General features: G+C 52.1%; 4 protein-coding genes across 4 annotated transcripts; all 4 read left to right on the forward strand.

Annotated features, from left to right (window-relative positions):
* Positions 1 to 6487: 6487 nt before the first annotated feature.
* Positions 6488 to 8138, forward strand: PG998_014218 (uncharacterized protein; the record flags this gene model as incomplete). Its single annotated transcript, XM_066881034.1, has 2 exons — positions 6488 to 7511; positions 7573 to 8138. The coding sequence occupies 2 exons, from the start codon at positions 6488 to 6490 to the stop codon at positions 8136 to 8138; spliced, it is 1590 nt and encodes a 529-aa protein (XP_066723886.1).
* Positions 8139 to 12878: 4740 nt separating this feature from the next.
* On the forward strand, positions 12879 to 13487 carry PG998_014219 (uncharacterized protein; the record flags this gene model as incomplete). Its single annotated transcript, XM_066881035.1, has 1 exon — positions 12879 to 13487. The coding sequence occupies one exon, from the start codon at positions 12879 to 12881 to the stop codon at positions 13485 to 13487; it is 609 nt and encodes a 202-aa protein (XP_066723887.1).
* A 966-nt stretch (positions 13488 to 14453) lies between these two features.
* PG998_014220 (uncharacterized protein) lies at positions 14454 to 16107 on the forward strand (the record flags this gene model as incomplete). The annotated part of the gene is made up of 3 exons (XM_066881036.1): positions 14454 to 14866; positions 14974 to 15532; positions 15622 to 16107. 3 exons carry the CDS (start codon positions 14454 to 14456, stop codon positions 16105 to 16107), a joined length of 1458 nt encoding a protein of 485 aa, XP_066723888.1.
* A 651-nt stretch (positions 16108 to 16758) lies between these two features.
* Positions 16759 to 17197, forward strand: PG998_014221 (uncharacterized protein; the record flags this gene model as incomplete). The annotated part of the gene is made up of 2 exons (XM_066881037.1): positions 16759 to 16774; positions 17034 to 17197. 2 exons carry the CDS (start codon positions 16759 to 16761, stop codon positions 17195 to 17197), a joined length of 180 nt encoding a protein of 59 aa, XP_066723889.1.
* Between the last annotated feature and the right edge of the window lie 4330 nt (positions 17198 to 21527).

Below are 21527 nucleotides of genomic sequence, written 5' to 3' on the forward strand. Positions count from 1 at the left end.
TCAAACAGCAGAATGTATGCAAAAGCGCTCGAACACAAAAGAGTTGGCACGGAGAAAAAATTAATGCATATAGTCAAGGCGAATGAAGGGCTGGCAGAAAGAACTTTATGCAGTTCTAGAACGATTCTTATTTGCGGACCCAAAACATCTTTTGCTTTGCCGCTCATCAGGTCGCAATCAGCACGAGACAAATTTGGAGATGATTCTCAGTAGCAACCTGAGGTCGTCTTAACGCAGGATAAGTCTCGTTCGGGCACGGGCAGAAATAGAGTCCATAGGCGGGGGCCAGGATCTTGCTCAGGATTGGCACTGTTGCCTACCTTAGCGGCCGAATCGGTCCAAAACAGCAACAGTAGCTTGAACCACCGTTAGACGGAGCTTAGTGCCTGGCAATCACACCTCGTTATTGACTTAATTGGCTTATCCTAGTCGTAGGGCGGGAGCCTCTATGGTTAGGACTGGCACTACATTGGTTCCTTTATATGTCCACTCCACGGGCAGGCGGCCCTCCAGGAGCAAAACCTCCCATAATACTCATTATACCAGTTAACGCAGGAGATTAACGCAGAAGAGGCGCGCGTCCAGCGGCAGCCAGGCCAAAACTTTCAATTCCCTCCCATTGCCAACCGTCTTAACTTTACTGTCGCGGTTACAATTGTGGTATATCATAGAACGCCTGGTCATAGAAACTTTATCGTTTGTGGCATCTATCTTGTGGTGTACTGCAGTGTGTGTCAAGAATCGCTCACTCTAACCACGACTGCATACTTGCTCAATTGTCTTCCTCGACTGCCGTACATCTAGGACACTGATACATTCCACCTTTGGACACTCAACGCTTGCGAGACGCCACCCATCTATTCCGCGCAATCCCATTACTACTGTCAAAAGCTAGACTCAAGTTACCTATCTACCCTCACGATGGTTGAACTCGTCATTTGTAAAGTTTGCGGTTGAGTTAGCAGTCACGGACGTGCGTGAGTGACATGCGGGGAATAGGACTGGCCTAACGGATGCAAGGTTCTAATGGTGGGGTTGGGTCTCCAACGTTTAAACTGAACTTGTCCTCTGTATCTCCTCCTCGCCATGGTAGCTCATTTCTATACACCTCCAACTTCGACGTGCACAGCACAAATTTACACCTTATGCCGCGTTGAAACCCAATTCAAATCAGAAAGCCTTAACTGAGCTCTCCAAGGCAAGTTCTCCGCGATTTACCCTGTGGAAAATCGGTAGAATAAGAGAGGTTCCTACTAGAGCAGGTACTGTGGTGGGCATTTCGGCAGCGCCCACATCTTTGGCCGACTACTTTGCTTCAATCAAAGCCCAATTGAAGATGGCCACCGGAAAGGGCGAAGCTGTGCCCCATCAGCACTGTTGTCCTACTCTACAATGCGATCACCATGGGTCGAAACCCGCCGATTCTTCGACACAAACCCAGTCCGAAAAACGTGGAAACATTAGCTTGTATTACGCTAGAAAACATCGACCAGGAACAGTGTGTTGAATGGGAGATGGATTTGGAATACGCTGCTTTTGAAGGATTTGGTCCGCAAGACACACAGGATGGAATTGAATTTTACTGGCAGGATAGTGAACCCCTACCATGGTGGAAATACTTCGTACCTCCCTTTCTTAGATGAGGCACAACGTGTCTGATATTATATCTGGCCGCATACCGACCCAATGAGAGAGTCAATTGCTGCATCTTTCCTTGCCAGAGAGCCGATGCCCAGCTGAGATTTGGCCCGCCCACGCTACTTGGCTACTGACGGTCTCACGTTGAGTTGTGCCAAAGGCGGCCGGCCAAACGAATTGCCGCACACGTGGTGGACGAGAATGAGCATTTCGAAATGGCAATGTACTTAGATGTTTGGCGATTGAGCTTAGCTAGCTCCCGTGCGGGGCATTGTCAATATGACGTCTGTTATCCGCTCCGCTAACCACGAACAGAATCCAACAGCCTCTTTTACTTCGTAAACTATCATCAAAACGAGGGACAGTCTGTAACTAGAACGAAACAACAATGGAATCTGTTCACAACGCGTCGTGTACGGAGCCTTTTCCCTTCCACAGTTCTATTGGGGATTTCAGTAGTCTGGACTTACCAGATCTCTTCAACGAGCAAGCTTGGGCTACGACTAGTCAATACACAGCACCTTTTATACCCTCAGCAGCATTAACTAACCAGTGCGCGTTATCTGAGGTGAGCTTGTTCCATGAGCTGGAAGTTACTGGCACGTTCCGTACTCTCTCGGTCGCCCGAAGTCGATTGTTTTCAATTTATTAAGCTCAATCCAACGACTTAGGACGGCGAGCGAAAACCCCAAAGCTATCGACTTCCCAACTGACCAATGCGCAGGGCACGTTCCATCCAGTCTTCCGTTCTCAGGGTGCTCTTCTCTTCAACTCACAATGCGGTCAGAATCAACACCCTATGGTGCCATGGCCACAATCTGTCCGCCCTGCCGACGCACATAATTCTATACCGAATCAGAACTTGCCTAGAAGGAGCGATGATGCATGCTCCTCACAACAGGCAATAATTCGTACGAGTTCAGAACATAGTACGTCTCAACTCTCGGGGCCCCAGCAGTTTCCCACCATTAGAAGACCATGCCAGTTACGACGGCGAGCACATTCTAAACCAGCACCGGGCTCGAGTCTCTCTTCAGCCAATCCTTCATCAACTCCGAATAGTCACCAGTTGTGTTCGGTCCTTCAAGGAGAAGTTCTACAAGCAGACAATGTGCGCTTGCAAGCGCAACCCAGTATTCAAAAATCATTTACTTTGCGCACAAACAAGATGGAAGAGAGACTTATGCGGCGACGCAAAAGGGAGGCTAGGGCGTCCGCCAATGTTCCGATGAAGCCTGCTTTGGATGGGCTACAAGCCTTGGAGGAACGACTGCAATGCGCAACGCAGGCGCAAAAAAGGCTTGTCCAAGCGACCTTGCGTCAATGGAAGCAAGCGGGACGGCCATAGCACGACACGCGACAAGCAAAACGTGAACCTGGTTCATGAAAACCGAATCGTGCTATCGACGCAGGAGAAACGTTTCGTGGGCGACACGCTCAACACGCTAGATACCATTGAGGTGAGAAAGAACATCTACGCGCGGCAGAAAAGGCCTCATTTCGGAATTGATCAGTTATGTCCCTCGTCATGCTCAAAAGGGCATGATGGGGCTTCCCCTCGTGGCGCTGTCCGTGGATGAGGTACGGGCAATCTCGTAGCGGCCTTCGACAATGAAATCCGAACCTTCTATCAAAAAATCAACCTGGCTGAGGCTATCAGGCAAGGTATTGGCTCGAAGGCAGACCACCGCGCATTGCGATGCGTGACAAAAGCCCATGTAATTGCCAGTCAGCCCACAAGGGTGGGTAATGATTGCCGGGAACATTACCCTGACAACAGTTACGTTGGCAGCGGTATCCAGGTGTTTTGCGCCGCACACATCTTGGGGCCAGCTTGATTCTTTATGTTTCACCGCCGAAGCACATGTCGCATGTGGAGTGATCTCTTTGTCAGGGGACATGATGAAGCATATAAACTTCATTCTTTCGATGTTTACTATCTGGATACCATGAGCATCTTAAATCTACAATCATGACAAAGGTGTACAAATGCACTTGTGGCGGCTTATACAGCACCAGGAACTGCTTGTCCGCTTGCAGTGCCACATGAACTGTTCTTGGCCCATGAAGCTATTAATTTTTGGTCAGAAAATAAGTGATTGGCAACATGTATGCTGTAGTAGTGTAATTATGGGAATTGAATCATTGATGAACCATCGTTACAGCAACAGATTGCAGAACGCTGTGGACTGAGATTCACTGTCATAAACGATGAGTAACCTGGTCGCCCTAATGCAGCCCGTGTTGAAAGTCGGTTTCAACCACGCTACAACCACGCTAATGCAATTGCCCCTAGTTGAATCCAGGTTACATTTACCACCATTGTTACCAACAATATGCTGTGGAATGGGGAGACCCCATATTTGAAGTGGACCAACACTCCCTTTGATAGCGACATTCGCTACAGCTTGAAAAGGCTGTCCTGGGAGAATACCCAGGACACGGCAATCCACGAAATAAGATCTCTGCCGCATCTTTCTGGGAGGTGATAGTCCAGGTTTTTTATCCAACAATCGGCATACACTTCAAGGACATCAAGGCATTGGTAATAATCGATGATGACAGTTAGCTTGGTAAGCAGATCAAGGCTGACAAGCCGGGGCACCTTCCGGCTTCGACCGTGGATGATGTTCATCAAGACAATCAGAGCAGCAGTATCCCATTCAGATGCCGCTATTGTATAGGATCTGCTTTCTTCCCAGGAACCTTGAAGCATCTTCTTGAAGTATGTAGAAGTTAATATTAAGCGCCTCGAGGAGAGTTGCATGCGTACTTCAACGTCTTTCTTATCATTGGTACCATTATCGTCGAATGCGGGAATTGAAGTGCCTTCGGATGGGGTGGTTCCCGTAAGTGGAGCGTGTACCAGGGAGTGGATACAGAGGGCAAAGGGTCGATAAAGGAAAGTTCGATAATCTCAGGGGGGCGGGAGGCCCGTTAGGTGAAGACGTATGCATAATACTAGGAGCGTCTAGATCGAAGAACAATTCGTTACTCGACCTCTTCTTAGCTTTTTTTCTTGTTTGCTAGACGTCTTGGCCAGAGCTGAGGCGAGTGGTTTGCACGGATGCTGGTCTTCATCCCATTTTGCGAAAGGTGCTTCTGGGTTCCGCAGAATCAACTCAACATCTCCGTCCGGGTCAAACACAAGAAATACATGTACAAGCCATGATGAAGAGAATCGGCGGAGTCGGGTGGCTAAGGGTTGCTGGGTTTGCGTATGGGAGTTGCTAAGGTTTCTTGGAATGTTTCGCAGGGCACCTGGTAATATATGTAATGTGCACGGGTACACATGTTACCCCGCTGATCGCCACGCTACCCTGTACACTAGAACAGGTAGTGGCTGTATTACAAGCTGCCCGTCAGGTTCTTCTGCGATGGGTCGCATTTCATTTCGTAATCAATGGCATTGAGCGGGGCAAAACAGGCGGCGAGGACTTCCATTAGGTGTCGAGCAAACGGTACTCTGTTGGAGTTAAGAGATGAGCTTTGATTCCGAATATTCAGATCACGAGAAGTATCATGACACTAGCGATGAGCTGTCTGAACTGGGAGACATATTGACACCACCGGCTCGATCAGACGACGGCGATGCATCGGTTGATACGGGCTATGACACGGAGCTTGGCCCGAATTGGATAATGGTATACCCCCGGAGTACGCTGGGTTACCCATTCCCGCTAAACGACGGGGTCGTCTTCCCCGCTCATCTTCGCGTTATTTACGAAACTCATAAGGGGCAAGAACTTTGAGTACGCATGAGTTATCTCAGAGTATGCAGAGTCAATCTGTTGCTGCTGAGTTGACTGGTCGCTCGGTAATGGCACTGACACGCCATGTCCAGGGCCGCTCGAGAAGAAAGCCAACAAGAACGACATCCTCCTAGAATACCGTCAACGGATGCTGGCTGAAATATTTCTACATTCACCCAAGACAAGACGGGATTGCGGGTAGATCGTTAGGAATTTCCCGTAAGCTATTCTAGGAGGCGACAAACCCTCGGTCGTCAGCATGCGGAGAAAGCAAAATAACATTGCCAGCAATCCATATGATGAAGCCCTCATGGTGTACATCGTGGCCAGAACGACGTTTACACGCCGGCTTGTTAAGGGCATCAATGTAGCAATGCTGGATGATCTGCATGGTCAGTCGTTCAGCAGCAGCCTCGTGGGTTCCCCTAGTCCATGCGGGGGGTGGGGATAGAAGAACGCAGATTACCCCTCGGAAATCCACTTGCTTCCCCAAGCATGCCATTCAAACCAAAGACAGGCACCCTTGGCACCCTTGGCAATGGCCTTATCTACACAATCAAGTCTCTGTTGATCTCATCAGCGATCGGAACAACCTCCGTAAGCTGCCCCTCACATTCGTGGATTCCTCGTCGAGCCAAAATGAAGCATGTCACTCAAATGGATGCCGCCTTTGGGCTGGCACCACCTTACAGGTGTAACCGGGGGAAATGGTCCGGTGAGAGGTCTCGAAGCCGCCAAGACGCATCTCGTATGATTGCGTCAAGGACCAAAAGTCTTTTTGAGCACATGCATAACGAAGCGTCTGCATGTACCAGCGAACGCATCCTCGGCCGTTTATGGGCGTTCTCCGGAATTGCCATCCCATGCCTCTACGTACTTACCTCTGACGCTGTTGGTAGTCGCTTAGGCACTCGCCAGGCAACAGGGATTGGTGCCACCGGAGAAAACCAGCGCCGGCTTCGCTTAAGAGATAAACTGCACGAAATCATTCGATAGCATGCCTTCCGTCACCATACACTCTGAAGGCATGTAATGTGCCAGATGACCGGATTATTGGGCAAGGTATGGCAAGTGAGAACGACGACGCCAAAGGCGCAATGCCAGGGCATCCTCTGGACAGGGCAACTTCGGTCCATGGCCTTGAGTCGGACCCCAATGCAGCAGTCGAGCTCGGCTGCATGCAAACCCCCGCAGGTCAAGGTCTAGCCCAGCAGGACGGAAACCCTCAGCTCCTCATCGCCCAAGGAGTGCCCCCAGAGCTCCCCAATCTCTTCGCCGAAGTCGTCTTCGTTTTCACTTGTTCAGGTAGCCAACTAGTCTCAGCACTCCTCATCGGCCATGTCGCCGTGACCCAAGCCGTCTTCGGGGAGGCGCTCGGCATCCCGCCCTCGGAAATCCCCTGGCTCCTTGGCTCATCCATGCTTCCCTGCGGCTTGTCCGTAGTGATTTCAGGCTCACTGGCTGACCTCACGCCGCCGAAACCACTAATGGTCGGCGCCTTCCTCTGGGCAACAATGTGGAACGTGATCGCGGCCTTTGCTATCAGCCCACGCCTCAAAGTGCTCTTCTTCTGCGCGAGGGCTATGCAGGGTCTCGCCGCCGGCGTGCTCGTGTCAGCCTCGATGAGCATCCTAGGTCGCGTGTACAGTCCCGGAATCCGCAAGACGCAGGTTTTCAGTCTCATGGCCGCCTTTTCCCCCGTAGGATACTGGCTTGGTTGCCTGCAGTCCGGCGCTCTGAGCTCGCGACTCCCATGGATATTTGGCAGCACGGCCATCCTCCTCGCAATTTTCACGCTTGCGGCTCAGCTTACTATTCCATTTCTGCGCCCGGCTAGGGATACCCTCGAGACCGAGGCGCCGTCAATACGCCACTTCGATTATATCGGAGCTGGTCTGGCTTCTATCGGATGTACCTTGGTCATTTTCGGTCTCACGCAGGGCTCCTCGGCGCGTTGGAATTCGTACACGTATTGTTCCATCATCGCTGGGTTTCTCATGCTTGTCGGGTTCTACTTCGTTGAGAACCGGGTCGCACGTCCCCTGATCCCAAACCGCCTCTGGAAGACGCCAGGATTTGGCTTCCTTCTTGTCTCCTACTTTCTCGGCCTTGGAGCGTACAGTAAGTCTTCGTCCTCCCCTTTCGAGATATTTGATTAGTGTTGTTGAGGCTTTGATCTCAGGCGGTGCGTGGCAATTCTACGCCATCCAGTTTTGGCAACGCTACCAAGACGCCACTCCCCTCAAAACAGCCCTTTACCTACTCCCGAATAGCCTCGTCGGCATTCTCGCCGCCTACGTTGTCTCCAAGACCCTGCACGTTGTGCCCAGCCATGTCATCTTCACCGCCAGCATGGTCGCTTTCGCTCTTGGGCCCGTCTTTTTCCTCCCGCAGACCCCGGCATCCAACTACTGGGCGCTTTCAATGCCGGGAATCGCCCTTGCGACTTTTGGCCCCGACATGAGCTTTGCGGCCGCGGCAATTTTCATTACGAGTAGTGTGCCGCGGAGCTACCAGGGCGCTGCAGGGAGCCTACTGGTCACGGTGCAGAACCTCACCGTGGCCGTCATGACAAGCATCAGCGGCGCAATCGGGACCAAGGTCGAGATGCTTCCGTCGGGATATATTGGACTGGCAGGCATTAGGGCGATATGGTGGTTCGGTCTGGCGGCCGCACTAACCGGGGCGCTGATCACGGCGACAACAGTGCGGATCCCGAAGGCAGAAGAGAAAGAGCATGTGCAATGATTGCCGCACACTTTGGAGGGTAGCTTGTACTAGCCGCAGGCTGGTATTCGTTAGAAATTGCAAGTGGGAAATTCGCGGGCGTCACTGAGCGAGCGGATGTCGCATATGAAGACCTCTTTCGCTTCGGTTGGGGGACAAGTTCAGAGACTATCGCCAGAGCCTTCGCTTTTCGCGATATTGCATACACGCATGTGACGCAATGCAACTTCAGGAGAATGCGCTTAGGTGCATTGGAGAAACGCAAAAAAGCCTGTGCCGCACCCTGGCATCCTGGACTGTCCAGTGGGTTGATCGCATTCCCAATCGGTGCACCGATCTTTGGCTTCATCGATGGAGGACGTCCAAGAAGCCAAGAGCCCATGGCTGCGTTGATCTAAGATTATGGGTATCATATCTGACCCTTGACAGAAGGATATTCTCTGCTGAGCTATTCGCAAAGACGGAGTTCTCAACATGGTGGTATTGAAGGACACAATACAGATCAAAACTGCGGTTTCATTCACAAATTGAAGAATAAAAGTGTATTGGACCATCTTGATACTTGCCTCTTAAAGTATAAAGATTGTATCATGAGTACCCCTAAGGTTCTCAGTAGTATGTAGGTGCAGCACGTCCGACAGTAGGGAGCGGCTCTCGGGGGCGGAAGTAATTAAAAAAGGTAAGGTAGAGCTCCATGCTAACCACCAAGAGTAATGGTGTACCAAGAGCAAGCGCAACGATGACTTCGTCGGAAAACATGGTTCTGGAGTTGGATATATCTATTGATATATGGATAGGGATTGGCAGAGGCGGATTCGAGTAGAGAAACGGGAGTTGAAAAGGAAGAGCAACGTATAGACCGCCCGGGAATTAATGGGTACCTACTTACTCCGACATCCCATCAAATCACACCTACAGCAGGTACATGGAGGTTCGCCCGTTTCCCGGTACCGGATGGACGACCCCGGAGACATAGTCTGTTGGGAGATGGAACCATCACCGCTCGCCACTCCGGAAGAGCCCCTGCTTCCCGCATCTCGCAAGGAAGCTACGGTTGGATACGGCACATGGTCATGGTGATACGCATGCCAGGACGGGATGATGTGGATAGCAGATGGAGAAGTGTACGGCTCTCGAGAGCGGGTGTAAGTGCCCGCACCCGGCCACTAACAGCGAAGGAATCCCAAGAACTAGGTCTCTTTAAAAACGCATATAAGCCACTGGGGTAGGGGGAGGCTGGGTGATATACATAAAAGGGGTTTCCCTGTGATGCCTCGTGACGTTATCCCGCGTTGTTCCATTTATCTGCAATAATGCGTCACACGCGTACGATGGATATACACTAACAATCTTCACGGATGAACCAGACAGATCCCCCAGAGCCGGCTGTCCACCATGTAGAGGACAAGAAAGAGTATCGGAACACCCATCGATAGGACACATTCAGCTATGATCTTCTAACTGCCACCCGGCTGTTCCAGCGTACAGCTCTCTGCAGCGACGCATCCATCGCGCCGTGGTCGGGGTGTCTTGTGGGTGCTGGCCGGGCTCCTGCATTCGTCGCGGCGGTTCGTGCAGTGTTCGTCGTGGAGCTAGGCTCGGTACGGGCGGGCTGCCGCTCCACCGTCGGTTGGGAACCTGGAGTGCCTGCTGTATGATGAGCGTCAACGGTCAGTCGACTATGTAGTCAATAAACGAGAATCATGCTTACCTTGCGGCCTTCGCGGCGAAGGCAGCTGCCTCGGACCCTTCTGTCTCATCGGACTGTTGGGAATGACAGTCCCGCCATCCTCGTCGCGGATGACGTCGTAGACAGACAGAGGCTCCGCCGCGGCAGCGGGAACTGCTGCAACATACTCGGGATCGGTTTCATACTCGGCATCCGCGTCGCTGGCGTCCGCCTGGGCCTCGAAATGGATGGCTTCGACTTGGCCGCTCGATCGTGTCGCCCGGCCGTGGCTCGGTCTCGCATGGCACGCGGCTGATCGTCGAAACTGCGGCTGTCAGTAACAGAGCTGAATATACTCGACGGAACGGTAACCGGGACATGGGGACGGACAATCCTGTCGAGGTCCGGCACGCGCTGCCCGCGTGGGACGTGCATCGCCGTCTCCATCCGCTCGTGTGTCGGGTTCCAGTACGCAAGCGCGCTGAAGACGTCGCAGTACGCCGGTCTTGTGAACCTTGCCTTTCCGCCTCCTGGTGTGGGCCATGACAGAGGCCTAGCTACCTAAGACGGTTCGGGCAACTTGCTGGACCCTCTTGGGGCATCTTTCTGAGAGTGTCCATTGAGCTACAATAGCGTCTTGCGCAACGGTCGGTATAGCACGCTGCTTGGTTTGCGGGTATGAAATGTTGGTGACAATGACGAGCTCGAGTTGAGCGGAAATGACCTCGTCAGGGCATTTGCTGATCCGGTTCCAGAACCCATGTTGGCAAGATGGATTTCGGGCCCAGCTTCTCTTCGGCGTGTCTTGACGAGGAGAAGTTCTGGCGCGGTCTGGGGAGGTTGTAATTACAGTAGGCCTAGTGGCGCGGGGTCGCGAATTGACTCGGTGCTTATGTTGCCCACTATTGCGCTAGTACGCCATTGCGACTCTTCCGACTCTGCACCCCTACAGCAGCAGGGACCAACAGTAGTCAAGACCGGAAACAACCCGTGGGTGTATTCGAGCTGATGCAGCAGAAAGCAGTACAATATGTTACTGGATGATTCTCGCTCCATTCGAATCGGCGCACCACGTCGAAAAGGGTGCAATTGGAGACTACGGTCGTGCGGACCAGAATGGTTGTTTCCGCCCCCGCCATCACTTAAGAATTGGAGGGACCCGGAAGTGAGCATCGATCCATCTACGCTAGCAACGGTGGGTTCTAGACCTGGCCCGCTGACTGCGCTAGTGCTCTAGTGCGCCATTGCTACTCTTCCGACGCTGCACTCCAACAGTAGGGCCAACAGGTCTGCAGGCAACTAGGAAGTCAAAGACCGGAAACAGCACACGAGGATCTTCGAGCTCTCGACGGATGCGGCGATAGAGAATACGCTGCTGAGTGACTCAGGCTCCGAGGCGACCGAGCTCTATCAGAACGGTACAAGCGGAGCAGGGGAACATCAGGCTCTGGCCCTGCGCATAAGAACAGGTATGGGTATGGGCTGCATCACAAGCTGTCCGTCCGGCGTCCATTCCGTCTCTCAATGCCACTTGCGTGCGGTTCCTATTCTGCTTCACAGTAAGGGCCAACACAATTCAGGACTGAAAACAGCCCGTGAGACTCTTCGACCTTAGGCAGCAAATGACAGTACGGTATGTTACTGGATGATTCTGGCTCTATTCAGGGTTGGCGCATTTCGAAAAGGGACAATGGGAGACTACGGTGGTGCGAACCAGAATCGTAGTTTGGCCTCCCAGTATCCTTTCTGCATACTACTCGGTGGGAATTGGAGGGCCCCAGAGTGCCTCGTGTGAGCCAGCAAGTGCGCCACGGCCAACGGAACACAACAATATCGGCGCTGCTGTTCGCTGGCTTTGCTCCTTTGGGCCGGCGGCGCCATCAGCAGCTCTGTATCCTGAGGTCTACATCTGCCCCACCGCAGCTTGACCAGTCTAGACTCTGTACGTCAGAAAGGCACATCGGAAAGAGTGCACACATGATGCCCATGGTCCAAATGCAGAGCTTGCTGAGATACCCAAGACCGGCTACGAAATAGCACTTCCTACTCACGAAATTTGAGCTGCGTGTACTGTAAGTCGCACCGTATTGCACCGGTCTCTTTTGACGACTGTACCTTGAGGTACGAAGACAATAGGACCGGAAGTAGCTTCAGGTAGCATGATCAGAAACAGATGCAAATAACTGAGTTGGTTTCTTCTTTTACTGATAGGTACGAACCAGAAGAGCTGCATTGAGGATTTGGGGTACAATGAGGGCATGCTACAATTTGAATACCTGGGACAACAAGATGCGTTTCGGCTGTCTGTCGTGAACGGGCCGGAACTAGCCCAAAGTAAAGAGCCACAGAAGCATTTTGGCAGCTGCTAAAGGTACATACACATTGGGAGCGGTGGAATGCGAGTCGGCGAAGTCCAGACATGGGATCAGAACTCCTGTCACGTGCCAGCCAAAACCTACAGTACCACGAAGAAGACGGCAAGTGTCACGGGTCGTATGGGCCGTATGGCCCGTATGTACAGTATGGCGGTAGCTATGGCGTGGCAAGCGGACACCGAGGACATCTCACTTGTCACAACGTAGATACTAGCTCTCGAGAAGGCCGTAGTAAGTAAAGAATTTGACGAGTATGAACGACTACGCGCAATCGTGAAAGCGCACTTCTACCGCCACCAACACTGGAAGCATTCGGTACTCCTGGCTACGAACTAGGTCCGTTTTAGACATCCGCTGGCAAACAACATGATAATAGGTGTCGGTCGACGGTACAAGCGCTGCGAGAACCGTTTCTTCAGTGCATACGGTTATACGGCAGGTGGGATGGTGCGTATGTACCATACCATGACCACGCCGGCGTGGAATTAGACGCAACATGGCTGGACCGACTGCCACGAAGCACTTCCTGTTGGGAGATACCTCTCCTCACTTCTCCGCAAGTCTATCAGATTCCAATGTATCTAGATTCTTCTATGGACACTCTGTCCACTTCTGACTAACGTGGTTTATCAGGGAGCGACGCATATCAGCGAGCGACGCACGTCCTTTACTTTCCTCTTTAATTAAACTTCAACGCGTAAGTATTCCGCGACCACAATGCCTAATCCTTCTCAAGAGGAGCGGATCGTTTTAGCGATCAAAGCGGCACGAGATTTATCGAAAAAAAACAGCCTAAGATCAATAGCGAAGGCATATAACGTACCCGAATCAACACTACGACATCGAATCAAGGGCCGAGTCCCACGACGCGAAATCCGAAACCCAGCACACAAATTGAATGCACTTGAAGAGGAGGTGCTCCGAGAATACATAATTGATCTGGATGCCCGAGGGATGCCTCCCAATATCGCTGGCGTGGAAGATATGGCCAATCTCCTCACCGCGTCGCGCGGCGGCGAACGCGTCGGTAAGCACTGGGTCAGGCGCTTTATCGACCGGAACCCGGACCTCAAACCCAGAATGAATCGTCGATATGATTACCAGAGGGCTCTCTGTGAAGACCCAGACGTTGTTTTCGGTTGGTTTGGGCTGGTTGCGAATAGTCAAAGCCAAATACGGTATCGTCGACGAAGACATGTACAATTTCGACGAGACCGGCTTTATGATGGGCATGATCGGATCAACCCTCGTCGTAACACGCGCCGACCGGCGTGGGAAGGCCAAGTCGGTCCAGCCTGGCAATCGGGAATGGTCAACGGCAATTGAATGCATCAATTCGCAAGGCTGGTGCATCCCGCCGTTCTTGATCGTTCGGGGCCAATATCACCTCTCGAGCTGGGCGAGCGAATTAGTTCATCACAATGACGAAGAGGCCGCCGATAATTATCATTAAAAAGAAATCGTTCCATTTTGGAGCAATTAATAAACACGTCAACATATGCAGGTAGAAGTATAACCACGCACCACGGGAAAGGAATGCATCATCTACTGGCTGCGTGAGATTGTAAAGAAAAACGACTTCTCACGTTATTTTGATATATATATGCTGTCACTATATTGAGATGAGTTGGTGGTTAGCATGGGTCAGTTAGAGCGGTTATACGTCATGCTATGGAGTTACACGACATGTGTATGATTGTTAACGTTTCTTGATAAATCCTATTCGGACTAACGAGGACGTAATTATATCATAGCCAGAATATCCCAAGTTCCTTTAATTCAATTGTGATGTTTTCATTATGATTAGATGCGGCGCTGCATTCTGTCTGTACGCGTCTAGGAGGCCAAAGGGCGATCGGAGAATGGGGCCTGGTATTCATTGCTACTTCCTTGAATATCCAACTACATTCAGTATTACGACGCGGCTCGTAATGAATTTAAACTTGACGTTCGACAAACTGCTTTATTACTAGTCAGACATTCTTCATTGAGTATTGAGAACCTAATTAAGCTTGTAGATCAAACATAACGGGGCATCATTAGAATTTCTAAATCTTTCGTTCCTGATGGGGTCACTTGATATAGAACGAAGTTAATAGGTAGGTGGAATAAATATAGACTAGTTACGTCTATGTGACGTCTTTCCCTTGTTTGTGCCACCTGTATATTTAGGGGAAGAGGAGAATATGTATCTAGTAATGCAGCATTCTATAAAGACGGCAATTGTTCGCCACATAAATACTAACAGCCGTATCATAAAGTTCCGTATACTTTCCTGACCAAACGCCAAATATGTATTCACTTATACTGTTCTTCGGTGGTCTGTTGTCCCTCGCCCGAGGTGTGACCCCTGCATCCATCAATGACTGTCTTCGCGAAGCTCGTGTTCCTTTCGACATCCCAGGTTCCGAAGACTGGAAACGCGATGCCGGAGCTTACAACCTCCGCATACCTTACACGCCTGCCGCTATTGCAGTACCTACAACTATTCCTCAGATCCAAAGCGCCGTTAGCTGCGGCAGACAGTCTAATGTTAAGGTGTCTGCGAAGGCAGGAGGCCATAGCTATACAGCTGGTGGCTTTGGTGGAGAGGATGGCCACCTAGTTGTTGAGCTCGACCGCATGTATAATGTTACACTTAACACCACAACAAACATTACGACAGTCCAGCCAGGGACCCGCTTGGGACACATGGCAACAGAGTTGTATATACAAGGAAGCCGGGCCATTGCTCACGGCACCTGTCCCAGGCACGTTGACTATGTCTTATTCAACCATCTACAATAGTAACCATACTAACAAATATACTCAGGGTTGGTGCCTCTGGACATATAACGCACGGGGGCTACGGTTTCAGCTCCCATACGCACGGCCTTGCTCTGGACTGGGTTGTTAGCGCCACCGTCGTTCTAGCTGATAGCAGTATAGTGGTAGCCTCGGCTACGGAGAACGAGGACTTATTCTGGGCAATCCGTGGAGCGGGCCCGAGCTTCGGGATCGTGGCATCTTGGCAGCTCGACACCTTCGAACCGCCACCCATCTTAACCTGGTTCAAAGTGACCCTTAACTGGAGCCAGAGCAATGCCGCCGGCTACCTGTCTGCCGTTGAGAGATATGTTAACACTGTTATGCCGCAGAACCTAAACTTCCGTATCGCAGACTATGAAAGGGGACACCCCATCATCGAAGGTCTGTTCTACGGTGGCAAGGAGCAGATGGAACTAAATGTTGCTCCTCTCCTCCTCGCCAGTAACGGCGCTCTTGACGATTCCGGAGAGGTCGGCTGGATCGATGCGATCAGGCATTACTCTGCCGATAATACCTACAACGAGACTATCAACAGCACCATTGATTGGGTCGTGCCCGGCCCGGTAAGGAAACAAAGCCCCTTTCCAACGTCCTGATGTCTATCAAAACAGGTCACGCACGGGCTAATCATCGAAACCTATCACCAATCCAGCCCGACAACTTCTTCGCCAAGAGCCTCACCTTGAACAGCCTGAACGGCACGGCGGCGCAGCAGTTCACCGACTACTGGTTCAACAACGCAACCAAAGTCGATCGAAAGTGGTTTATCCAGATTGACGCGTCAGGCGGTCCGATGTCGGCCGTTGCGTCGAAGAGCAACAATGAGACGGCCTACGCACACCGCGATAAGACCTTCATCATCCAGTTCTACGATGCCGTCGCAGCCAATATGACATACCCGGACAACGGCCTATCACTACTTGACGGCTGGGTTTCGGCGGTTACGACGGCGCTGCAGGCGTCTGGCAACAACGACTATGGCGCCTACGGAAACTACCCTGACTCGACACTTAATCGCCGCACGGCGCAGAGCCTCTACTATGGGGTCAACTTGGAAAAGCTTCAAAAGCTCAAGGCCAAATATGACCCCGGGGAGCTATTTTATTCCCCTCAGTCGGTTGAGCCGTGGCGTGACTAATCTCGAGAGTCTCGCGAATCTCGGGGGTTGAATCAAGTGGCGGCCGGGGACAATATGGAGATCGCAAAGCCACGACCTGGCGCGATCTCGAATGAACCTATGCTCGCCGCTTCTATGAGATTGGCGAACTCCACACCCGCAAGACGATTCCGGGGCAAAGGCACACTCTGATCGGCCTTCGCCAGTACACGTCGAGGCCAAATACCGCGAAGTCGTCTTTCGGCGATGAGTGGAGACAGGGGACTCGATGTGCTGGAAACAGGACTTTATTCATGGATCAAAGTGCACAATAGAGACGGACAGTAACCCGACGAGCCTGGCACCATGTTTTCCGTATCTAGGGAGATAGACAAGCAACTGAAGAAAGGTGTGCTGGCTGAATCCTAGTATCAACTTTTCGTATCGAGCATCGTCGAGATGTTCAATTACACTTCGATGAATGACATAGCCTGCGGCTTGAACCTTTTCTTCGACCGCAATCAACATAACGTGTTCAATATAAACCAAAGGCGTTGGTGGGTCGCAGCAAATAGATGTCATTGCCTCATCCTTCTCATAGGCATCAGATATCCTTTGCTAGCCAGAACAAGGATGCTCGGGAGCTCAAAGCAGTAATCGGTGATTTGACGGGGTTCTTTTGTACGGTGGCTGATGGCCGCAGCTACAAGTGAGCTTCCAGCAAGCGTGAAAATGACCGCCTATCGTAACTAGACAGTGTAGTTCCATAGAGACCTGTTGACCCCTACTATAGAAACAGTGTCAGAAGAGTATCTATGGCGCACTAGCATGACTAGTGGATCAGGTCCCCTAGAATACCGACGTTCTTGTACAGCTAGTTCGCACCCTATCCACGGAATCTCAAACGAATGAAAGTAGCACTGGCCGCCGGGGCCTTGGGCTGGGCAAGTTTGATGCATCCAGAAAAGGGGCCTTTTCCGCCTCTCGACAGCATCCCCAGCTCGAGCGCTGCTCGCTCTTCAAAGGCAACGAGTGGAACACCCTGTACACGGAAGCGGAGACGCTCGTCAAGGCCAACTGCACCGTCTTCGAGGACTCTATTCGCCATGAGCTCCTCAAGCGCACCCTATAAAAGTCCAACTACGGTGGCGGCGCTCGGAAGTCTGTTTCCATGTCGCTTCCTGTTTTCAAGAAGGAACTGGCCAAGGCGACCTTGAGTGTTCTAGTGCGGCGACCTTTCTCGGTGATGCCCACATCAATACTAATAAGACAGCGAAAAGCCCCGCTGCCGCAAGAAGCCTTTTCACGTTGCATTCCCAGACCACATTCAAGAAGTATCTGCGTTCAGACCCCTCAGGCAATGGTCTGGTTGAGAGTGCGTTGTGCAAAGACATTAATACGGGCCAGGACTTCACCATTGAGGCAAAGGTTTACATCCTCTGTACGGGGGGCGGTGTCGACACCAAGTATCTTGTATGGGTCCGGGTGGAAGAGGGACGCTGATGGACTTCCGTCACTGGTAAGACATCCCCATCCCATTCCACCTTGATCATATCAATAGAGATGACAAACCGCTGTGTCTTCAGGTTGGCTGATGGTCAAAACATGACGGCAGAGCAAGTACCTCGCCGAGCCGACTGTGGCCTCCTGCCAAGTAACACTTTCGCGCGCCCTCATGGACACCATTTCCAAGGATCCGTACGGCCTTGGCTGGTGTGTAAAAAGAAAAAGAAAAAGAAACCTCATTCGCATCTCGAACTAGGTCATTATGATGGTGAGCTGCAAGTGTATTGGTTTATCAATACGAAGGCTACGTCCGCCAAGCTCCAACCCTAGAGGTCCGAGAGTTCGCGAGAATATATAAGCCAGTGATTTCTTCCTGGAAAAATCTTGATCCTTTGCGCCACTGCCAGCAACATATGAATTGCCACCCTACGACGGTACCATTTCAGCCCCCAGATGCTCGTCGGTGCACGCATGGCAGTCGATTCCCGTTGTTCCCCGGATCAGTCCGTTGATGGTGTTGGCGGAGTTGGCCGTGATGGACAGTCGCGAGGGAAGTAATGGCAAGCGAGAGGCGAGCCAGGCCTTGTATGGAGAGGACGAACGGCAGAGATATGCATGACCACTGCAGCACTTAGAAATCTCGACAAGCTACCAGTGCTAGCCTAGCACAGACGTTCTGCATTGGTATGGGGAGAAACCGTAGGACCTGCCGTAGAATTGTTGGTAGAATATCGAAAACAAAGTGTACTACCTGCATTGACGGTTGATCTTCACAATTGTGACCACAGAAGCTATTTGGCTCAGATGCCAAAAGGGCATGAATATTAGACGGTGGAAGAAGTGGATTTAGGGGGTGGCTCTTACGTCAGCCCCAGGAGAAAGTGGCTGTGCTACGTGGGGCCGGGCTTCTAGTTCAATTGCAGGCAGAGCGGCACATGCTTTGACTAAGGTCTATCCGACGTAGCTGAGCAGTCGGGAAAATGACGCGTGTAGCATACGCTTGATGGTTGACGACATGACCGCAATCCGATACAGCATGGTAGCAAGCACAACTAGTGCGGAGACAAGCTCGCAACTTGGGCATGGCAGCATGACGATAGTTACTACCAAGAATACCCGTTGAGGTGACCGTCGCTTATGTGTTGCAAGAGACGACAGCACAGCGGCCACGGTTGTTATTCACTTCTTCGAATGCTCAAAGAACCCCGAAGCACGCCAGCACACAATGACTCCTTAGGCCAACGAGACCCAGTCCCCACGGGACCAGCTTGATAGACATTGCCACGACCGACCTGCATGCATCGCGCGATAGACGCATCCCACCGACGATTCTCCAACCGACAGCCGAGCAGCATTGCATGATCCATAGCGACAAGGGTTGACAAGGCTACAAAAGGCCAGTGCATTGGCAGAGGCAGAGAAATAGAGCATTGGCGGTCGGCATATCTATCCACTCGACACTATTCTCAAGCCTTATACCTGATCGAAAAAGGTGTCGCCCAAGGGGTCGGCGTCGGCCACGGGGACGAATCGCTCAAACAGGGCTTTCACCTGCGACAACCAGCCCGTGAGCCTTTGCGTTTGCTGCAAGAACCTGTACCCGATGTCAGTGGACGACCTGCGCCGGAATGAAACATGGCGACTTACAGCTGTTCGACCTTCTGTGTGCTGTTCGGGCACCTGTTGTCAGATGTCTACCTCGTTGCGACGGCGGTGGAGACCTACAAAGTCGTGAACCTGGCAAGACGTGGGCGTGCGTGAGTAGGAGAACTCTGCTGTACGAGGGCGGGGATAGACTTACTTTTCGTTGTGGTGGGCCAGCTGAGACTGGACGGCGTTGACCTTGTCCAGCAGCTCACCCACCTTGTCCAGCAGATCTTGGGTGTCGCCCGACGTTCTTCGTTTTCAGTACAACGCGCGGACTGGATGTGGAGGGACCTACGGTAGCGGCGAGCTGAAAGGGCCCGAGCCGAGCCCTTCCTCGTTGTCGAAGAAGTTAGGAACGTCTGGAAAGGACAGTGGTTGTTGGCTCGGAGGCTGGAGCTGCGTGGCAGAAGGAGCGACAGTCTTGGGCGCAGACGCAGGTGCGGGTGCAGATGCGTGCGCGGTGGTGGCGTGGCCTGCTGATGGTCGGCCCTGCCGTGGCTGGCGCGGACGCTGCGCACCGTATCGCTGCGAAGGGAGCATGTCGGCGTGGATGGAAGTGACGGATGAATAGAGGAAGTTACAGGTGAAGGAGAGCAAGGTGGACAAAGGATAATGGAATATGCAACTCACTGAGAGCCTTGACCCCAAAACTGGTATTTCTGTGGCCCAGCTCGTGCGGTGCTGTAATGAAGCAGCAAGCATGGATGCGAGCCCAGCACAGTTTGGTGGCTAGGCTGTCAGGCGCGGAGTTGGGCTTTCCAGTTGGGAAGTACTGATCCATAGCCACACTTATGGGCAGAGGCTAAGTTCTGGACGAAGTACGACTTGTGAGGCATAGCCATGCAAGAGCCGATTAGCAGCATCCGACTCGGAGCAGACGTGGCGGAGGGTCGAAGTGAGCCTGCACCGAAAGCGGCCGACAGCATGTGATTTCGGATCTTTGGCCTATTCGTGAGCAAGCAGCTCATCTGCAGCTGCCGTCAGTCCGGACTCTACGTGTGGGATGTACCACCGTGTCCTGGTGTGGATTCTGGCTCAGAGGCATTCTGCGTCCTACGGTCCTCGGAACGAGGTCGACCGGGGCTAGGATCAAGTTCTGGATTGGCTGCTCCCCACCCCTGAACTGCTCTAGCAGCGCATCCGCCCCCGCGCGTGAACGGCCCTTCCGGTGCTGGTTCTGGCCCGCCCATTCAGACGCTGGATGGTTTCGGCGCGCCACTGACAGTCCCGCTCCTGAGCCAGTCTCGGTGCTGCAGACTGGGCGACATTGTGACCAAGGGCCGGAAACAGCGCGTGAGAGAGTTCAAGGCCTTGAAGGGCGACGCAGCAAGATCTCGCATCCTCGTGGACAGTTCTGGGGTGCTCCATTCTAGCGAATCCATTCTGGCGTACGTCCATGCTGTTGCACGTCCATTCTGGGCTCGCCAAGACACGCCGAAGAGAAGCAGGACCGAAATCCATCTTGCCAACATGGGCTTCGGAACCACATCAGTAGCTATTAGCAGGACTGGACTGAGCCGAAATAGACGCGCAGCAGGACTGGCAGTAATGGTCGCGCTCGCCGCCATTGTCATGCAGTGCACTCCGTCGCAAGAGTCTCCGTCGCAAGAGTCTCCATCGACAGCATCGTCTCGACAGCATCGTCTCGACAGCATCGTCCCTAGTGTCGAAGTCGGGCGCCGTGTTGAGCTCTACCTGCAATTGAACTAGAAGCCCGCCCCCCACATGGCCAGCTGCCTTCCCTGTAACATACAGTACTGTCTTTCTGCTGCATCAGCTCGAATATACCCACAGGCTGTTTTCGGTCCTGGCTTCTATAGTTGCCTGCAGACCTGTTGGTTGGAGTGTAGCAATGGCGCACTAGCGCGACCTAGCAGGACCAGGCCCCCTAGAAGAATCATTATTAGCGTGAAGTCGGTTCGCAACTCTCGTCTGCGTAGCAACTCCTAATCTTCTGGACGGCCCAGATGGGACGGATTGAAACGTAAAGTACTCCACTGTCATTCTAGCGGTCTTCGCTGCTTTCTAGCGGAAGTCTACTGGAGCGTAACTACATAATCGATACTCGTAAAAGATGACTCACTAGTGAGAAATGTCGAACTTAACTGTCATTCGGGGGTGTCGTGATGCTGAACGCATAATTAGGGTTAAGAAAGCGGAAGATGATGGCAAGCCCTCTCCCTTCGACCTCTTTGAAATGCATATTTGAAACGCAGCACTGAGTATAATCATGGTGGGAACACATCTTACGTCATACATATGGCGACCTCAACATGTTCTAGTTCATAATATTATTTAGTCTATATTAG

Source organism: Apiospora kogelbergensis (assembly GCF_038363985.1).
Source record: "Apiospora kogelbergensis strain CBS 113332 chromosome Unknown utg000010l_segment0_segment0, whole genome shotgun sequence".
In the NCBI taxonomy this organism is placed as follows: domain Eukaryota; kingdom Fungi; phylum Ascomycota; class Sordariomycetes; order Amphisphaeriales; family Apiosporaceae; genus Apiospora; species Apiospora kogelbergensis.